Here is a 7,945-nt window from a genome sequence, read left to right as displayed (position 1 = left end):
TTTTTTTTTTTTTTTTGTAAATTTATTTATTTTATTTTTCCGCCCACTTTTTAACGTATTATTTCACTTACTATCTCACTTTTACAACTTTTTCTGACACATTTGTAGTCACCCTCTTACAAAATTTCCTCTTCTAACTGTTGTTCAATACCCATGACACTTTGTCATCTTCTGGTACTTCGTCATCCTTGTAACATATATATATATATATATATATTTTTAACATTTTCTAAAACGATTTGTCGTCATCCTCTCACATGCTTTCCTTCCCTAAATATTTTCTACTTTTTAGTTTTTCTACAAGGCTAGAAATTCTGGCCGAAACGTTAGCACGATTAAATAAGTCACTTCAACATATTTGTGTTTTATTTTGACCGCACCCCCCAACCATCTTCTCCTTGTGTTTTATGTATTATGTAGATCACGAATTGGATACATAATTGGCTTTAAAAATGTTATACAGCACAATATATAATAACAGGAATTTGGTCTCTACTAATGATTTTCTAACAGCTCTGTTGCAATTGGTTCAGTTTCTTTTCACCCCCATTGAAAATGGCAATAATAAGGCCAAACTACAACTTAAAAGATTGAGAGCTCATATCATGAATCATTTAACTGAATATTAATTGTTAGTTTCATGGCATTACTATTTATATGTTTTTTCACGAATCATAGACAAATTTGTAAATGAAACAATGATTTTATAGTTAAAACTCAAAAAAATTAATAAAATGTTATTTTGTACAGTAAAACCTCAAAATATGCAAATTCCAGCAGTAACCCAAAGGTGTGAAATTTTCATTCAATATAAAACTATAGTCAATAAAGCATCCTTTTCATGATTCAAATGTCTGTTGAGATTTGGGTGAATTTGAAGAATAAAAAATGCAGTAGCATAAAGTTCCAGTCTCTAATTATCACCTATGATGGCCATTTCACTGAATACTAACTCAGAATAAACAATTAGCCATATAATATCCATTAATTATAAGAAGCTAGATGAAGAATAAGAATTAATTACTAATGTGCATAATAATAATTATAGTAACAATAGAGAGAATAGTGGTGGATTTTGCTGCAATAAATAAAATTTGAGTTTAAATTGGCAAAAAAAAAAAATTGATATTTATCATAAAAAAATATTCTATATTTTCAAATACCTGATCCCTATATTGAGACATTGTAGTTGTTTCAATATCTGAGCTCCTGCCCAGGACACCATTTTTCACAGTCAAATTAGGATAATTATCAGCCATATAATCTAATAGATCTGGAAGATAATTAGCAGAATTATGTACAATGCCCATCACATGATAAGCAGAACCGTAATCATCCTCTGCAAATACCACCTAAAAATAAAAAAAATCTATTATCATTTATTTAGTAGTAAGGAGGGTAAAGTAAAATAAGTAAGGTCTTTCCTTTAACACTCCAAGTATGTGCATCTCCATATGATCATAGCAAACATACCTCCTTTCAGAAGAAAATTGTGCTCCCCATTAGTTGTATTCACTTTTACCTCTTAAACCCTTATCAGAGAAATTTCAGGGTTGATTTGTAACTGGAACCTTGACAATCGAAGCACTTCTTCTATCAGCAGAAAATTTGAAAATTTTTTGTGTATTGAAAATGGATTGTCACCAATTATAAGTACTATAACTTTGATATTTTCTGAGTAACAGGATTTTAAACGTAAATTCTATAAAATCGAGTCTTACTCTGACTCTGATTATAAAGAAAGGATAAGGATGTGATAGTAACAGAATCAGAATTCACAGTAAAAAGTGCTTTTGACCTTTATTGATCTGGCTGTGAAATATTTCCATCAGAAATGCCAAGATGATCAATATGGAATAAGAAAATTCACTTACAAAAGTCCAATTTTGTCAAGAAATATTTTTAACTTACAAACCAGGTACAAAATCATATTTAAGTCGAGAGTGGCTTCACATTCATCAAGTCAGCTATTAGTGGCAAACAAAAGATGTGGTAGGATTAAGGAATTCATAATTGAAGGAAGTCATTAGGAATGCACTATGGGATCCTGGAAGAGGACTGCATACACACCCAGAGCGTAAGTTGTGATATAGGTTTGCATACCTTGTTTCGCTGAGCTATGTTATAAATAATTTTTTTGTTTGCCTTATAAAAAACTTAGGAAAGCCCAAGCATGATCATGTTTGAACATGGATGATAATCCTAAAATTAGCTGCATCAGGTTAATCTGACCCAGTGTTTTACCCCAGTCAAATAACTCAAGGATGGTGAAAAGAAAGACATGTTTAAAATGGCATCTGAAGTAGTTAAGGATTTTTTTTTTTTCAACTGTTGTAGTCATAAAGATGTAAAACAAAACTACTTCTATTCAAACAAAAATTAAATAATTTATAAAATTTATTACAACCATTTTTATGCCCAAAAGCTCACTCGGGCAAAAAGCGAAAAAAAAAATTATTCATAATTATTAAATCGCGATTTTGAGAAGGGAAAAATGAATTTAAGGCAAAATACTCCAGATAAATGAGTCAACACTGTCCATAAAGTTTTTATTTCAATAGTCGAAAAGTTCCATATTTTTCTCTAAGATTTAGGATTTGGTTTTTCATTAATACTTTTTTCATTTTGTTTTTCAAAAGTCGTTATATTAACGTTAAAAATTATTGTATGATATACTTCTCACAAATATGGAGTATATTAATGGGAGAGAAAGGATTAAATAATTTAATTAAATGTGGTAAAGTTTGTGATGACAATAGATAAACAATAAGGTCTGAAGGCCCAGGAAGTACTACAAAATGCATTAATTTAAATCACAGGAAAGGGTATATTGACTTTTCATCTAGTTTAGACACAAAAATGATAATTTGATAGTGAGCCCCAAGACACAAGTTTTAACAAGAAAAAATTACAAAACATAAAATACCATCATAGGAATTTAAATAATCTTTTGGGCTGAGTTCTTAAAATCTTTTTAAAAATTTATGAACTTCGTGTTTTTTTTCAAGTTAGTGCCTTTCTCAAGTGTTGAACCCAAATTTTTATTAAAATAAAATAACTTAATAATTTTATTTCCCATTTCATTGAAGATTGCTGAATTATGAGCCCTGGAGAATGATAGTGGATTGAACATAAGTTCAAAAGAAACTTCAAATAATACAGTTGTATCTTGCCAAGTTTCATCCACCTAAATTCCAAAAATTGTCAATATTTAGAGGGGTATCAACTGAGTATTGAATCACATGTAATTTGTATGTAACTTATGATACAATTGGGCATATTAATATTCTCTAACAATGTGAATAAACATATGTAATGTATTTTTAAGTAATTAACAGTGAATAAATCAGTGTTATTACAGTGTAACTGTGTGTAACATTACTCTGCCCTTGTCCTTACTTGTTTTATTGTTTTCCTATGGTAACTCATAAGTGGTGCCGAAACTCAGCTGTTGTTCATTCGCTCATTTTTTTTATTATTGTAACTTCAGTTCATATCTGTTTTTCGTTCTAATTTTTTTTTCTTCTTCTCACTTTTGAGTACTCTTCCAAAAAATAAATGCATCTGGCAACCTGATCATGAGATCTATGGGTACTGTACTGTACTGAACATATATGTACAACAAATATGCCTGTGCCTCCTGCGGTCCCAATGGTTCAAGAAGAGGCCATGGACCCCCCGGCCCCAGTTCCAGAAATACCTCCTCTACCGGGAACAACACTGGCAGCAGCTCATGCAAATTCTTTGGCAATGATCAAGGTGAGGCCAGTGACATCACAGGACTTGAGGAATATATATCTGACTTGTTCACGAGCGAGATAGGTAAATTGAATCATTTTACCAAAGGAGGTGACCGGATTGTTGAAAGGCATGAGGTGAAGATCTCCGACAACCTATTAGAACAAGCCAATGCGATCTCACTGAAAGTGGCCTTGATCTGCCGAGTCAAAAGGAGTGTGCTCAACCATATCGAGGCAGACAAAGAGATATCTTGAACTATGGTTAAGGAGAGGTTAGAAAAGGCCTATGGAGGCGGTAGGTGGACTCCAAAATAATAGGTGTTTCATTTGTTAAGGGAGAGAAAACGACCCACACAGTCTAATGGGCAGTACACTGGTAGGTTGCTTGCCCAATATAATTTAATAACAGAAAAATTGAGAGAGTTGCTAAGTACGGTATTGTACACTGGTGGATGAGCTTCCTGGACTCCATATTAAAAGTCCAGCTGGCCAAAGAGACGAGTAAAAAGGAGTATTTCCCATGAGAACGCACAGCCACCAAGTGCACACAAGAAATGATGGATGCTAGTGCACGGGAAGAGGACTCAGGTATGGAGAAGGACAACGGAGGGTGGAATAAGGTAACATATACCCACCATAGAAACATAAAAATGCCCTGGAGAAGGAGAGAACAAAAGGAAACCGGTAGAGATAGAGGCTCAGGAGTGAGGAAGTTGAACCAGGTCAGACCGAAAAATGGTGGTCGGAAGGAGGAGCGACCATGTCACAGGTGTGGAAAAAAAGGACATCTGGTGGCCCAGTGCTTTGAGTGCAGGAAAGAGGGGCACATAGCTAAGCATTGCCCCTACATATATCAAAGGAGAGAAATAGACCAGAGAGAGCCAATCAAATCAAATTAACATCCAGAGAGTAAGAAGAAAACGAGGACTGCACAGATAAGAGGAATCCTCCAGTGACTAGACGGAAGAGGAAGATAAAGGGAGGAAACGCAATGGACAATTAAGAAGCAACAGGAAGGGAGTAGCTGAGAAAAGGTCCTATGTAGAAATTTGAGGAGGGTGGCAGAGCAGAGGGACGACCACACGTTGGTGTACCATGTGAAGGGAGAACACAGTGGTCTGCCTATCATTCGAGGGAGGCGCGACATGGCTAGTGGATACTGGGAGTTCACTTATGATTTTAAGCCAAGAGGTGCTTAGGAAGTTGACCAACATTGAGAGGACACTCCAATTAATCACCCTGGGTGGGCCCTGTAATGTAGAAGGGGAAATATTGACCTTAGTAAATGGGGGATCAGGGATACTTAAGAGTGCATATCGTGCAACAAACACCCTGTGAATATCAGGCCATCATTTACTAACGGAAAGGTGGACATGGATAACAGGAATAGAGGATGGATAGACCATCCATATAGGGAAGAAAAATTTAGGGGCGAACAGGTGAGGGCAATAAAACAGTCTAAAAATTGGAAAAAAGAGATATTGGAAGTATACATATTCTTTCAGGAGGGCGAAACACTGGAAGTAACGGGCAGAATCGTGCACAAAATCCCATTGAAGGAAGAGAGGGTTACCAATGTCAAGGAGAGACGCTACTCACAAGCGCTTTGGGAACACATACAGAAGTAGTTAGAACAGTTAAAAGCCCAGCATATAATTGTAGACAGTACCTCAATATATAATAGGCTCTTATGGGCAGTATGAAAAAAATTCATACCAAGGGAAACTGAGAAGAAATATAGATTGGAAGTGGACTATAGGCAGTTGAACGGTAACACAGTAGATGAGAGGTACTCTATTCCAAGATTTGAGGATATCCTCAACAGGTTGTGTGAGGCGACCGTGTTTAGTACCCTCGATTTAAAGGCCAGTTATCACCAAATTGAGATGCACCTCCAAGACCGCTTCAAAATGGCTTTTAAGTTTGAGAGGGGGCATTCCGAGGTTACAAGAATGCTTTTCGGACTTAAGAATGGTCCTGTAACCTTTCAACTGTTAAAGGATGAATTTTTGAGAGGTATTAATGAGTCCATGTACCAGATATATATGGATGATCTTTTGGGATTTAGTAAAATGGAGTGACCATGTGGACCATTTGGGGAGAGTGTTTCCAAGGATTTGGCAATTCGGGCTAATATTATCACCCAAAAAATTGATACTGGGGCAAGAAAAGATTTTGTTCCTGGGTTACACAACATCCTGACATGGGGTCATGCCGGATCCGCAGCAATTCTAAGCGATTAGGAGAATGGAAATCCTCAAGGACGCTAGAGGTATCCGACGGTTGTTATCTCAGGAAAGTGTGTAAAAAGCTATTCTTTGCTTATGAAGTAATTGTGTGTAGGAGTATTAATTTTGTTACTCTTATTTTATGTTCTGAAGCAATAATTTTATTTATTTATTACTGTAGGCAGGAGTATTATCGAAGAGAAGGTGCCATAGAAGCTGTTTATTTAGTTTAGTTGTACCAGAGCATTTTTTTTTTTTTTGTAATTCCCTTTTTATATACATGCATTCATTTTTAGTTTAAGAAAATTATTTCGAAAACTAGTAGGGGGGAGTTGATATGATAAGGTATATTAATATTCTCTAACAATGGGAATAAGCATATCTAATGTATTTACAGATTAACAGTGAATAAATCAGTGTTATTACAGTATTACTGTGTGTAACATTACTTTGCCCTTTTCCTTACTTGTTTTATTGTTTTCTTCCGGTAACTCATAAGTTGTATAAGTATTTGTATGTATATAAACATATGTAGCACATATTGTGTGTACATACCTAAAGTACTCAATTATGCAGGCAAGTAGGTACAAAAAAAACAAAAAAAAACAATACTTTGTTATATAAAATTAATAGACAAATTAACAATATTTCAAATGAGTAAATTAAATATTATAATTTTTGTTGGCTAATAGAGGTAAAAAATTTTATGATAAAATAATAATTGCTCATAATTAATATAAGTTTTACAAAATATATCACACAAACCTTAAAAAACTCCTTAGCTAGTTCAGGTATTTCAGATTTAGGTAGAGAATCAATTTCATCTTGAAACATATGAACAACTGAAGCACCACCATTAGGGTAAACTTCAACTTTCATAAAATTGCTATATTTCATGTTCTCTAATCCAGGGTGAGGCACAGAGATAATTTTAGGCAATGAATTAATATGCCCAGTATTAATGTCATTGGTTAAATAACGACCAACAGTTTTATCACGCCTACACTGCACACCAATATTACAACGTTTAATTTTTGTCCTATTACACTTTTCACAAACATATTTCTTGTCCGAATACTTATAATCATGTTTTTCATCTTTTTTATGGTGATCTTTTCTGGAAGAACTAGATTCATACCTCTCATGCTTGGATTTACTACTGTATGATGAATAAGTTTTTCTTGATGAAGATTTACTATGTGTGCTACTACTGTATGAATCTCCTTTAGAATGTTTCTTATTGTCATCGGCTTTACCATTGTCAGTGGTTGATCGTCTTGTTTTAGAAGAGCTACTGCTACTATGTCTCCTTTTGTCAGAGTGATCAGATTTTCTTCTTTCATTACTTTTTACATCTTCTCCTTTATTACGTCCTCCATTTTCAAGTTTATTTTCACTTCTGGAATTGCTTTTCCGTATTTCATCAATAACAAAATTTTCCTGAAAAAAAAATTTGCACATTATAAAAATTGCATTAAAATATTAATAACTATAATAACATAATAAGTAAAATGATTCACAAAATTAACAAAATGATAGGATATTTCATTTTAAATTATTATATTATAATACAGTCAACAAATAATTATTCATGAATTTGAGTGGATTGGTTTGCCATGGATGACTTGAATTCATGGATAACCCACATGTAAAAAATGTACACAACTAAAATCTTATATGAAGAATGGAATATGGTCCGGGTGCGGTAAAAAAACTCAAATAGTAGATAATTATACTATTTTATTGAGCCGTTTCGCCTCACGTTGCAGGGCTTTGTCAGGGCTAAAAAAGATACAAACACTATAGTTACAAAAAGGAAAAAAAGAAAAACATAAGTGTAAAATAACAGGGGTATAAAATGTAAAAACGTAAGATATGATAAGAAAAATTAAAAGTTATAAATAGTAAATGAAAAGGGTAATAGTAACAGATAGATAAGAGAAGAAATATTAAAGAAAGTACAAATAGAGAGATGAA

At 33.8% G+C, this 7,945-nt stretch overlaps 1 protein-coding gene across 1 annotated transcript in view; it reads right to left on the bottom strand.

The window, feature by feature from the left end:
* LOC106677950 (lysine-specific demethylase RSBN1L) overlaps positions 1 to 7,945 on the bottom strand; it is a gene marked incomplete in the record, with an annotated part of 60,226 nt that overhangs the window by 32,513 nt on the left and 19,768 nt on the right. Inside the window, 2 exon segments of the mRNA XM_067044668.1 lie at positions 1,164 to 1,352; positions 6,734 to 7,408. Of these exon segments, the coding sequence (XP_066900769.1) occupies positions 1,164 to 1,352; positions 6,734 to 7,408 (864 nt within the window).

The sequence above is a fragment of the Halyomorpha halys genome, unplaced genomic scaffold, assembly GCF_000696795.3.
Source record: "Halyomorpha halys isolate HHAL.00 unplaced genomic scaffold, Hhal_1.1 Scaffold115.1, whole genome shotgun sequence".
In the NCBI taxonomy this organism is placed as follows: Eukaryota; Metazoa; Arthropoda; class Insecta; order Hemiptera; family Pentatomidae; genus Halyomorpha; species Halyomorpha halys.
Note: the sequence above shows the minus strand (reverse complement) of the source record. Positions and strands in the feature narration are given on the sequence as shown.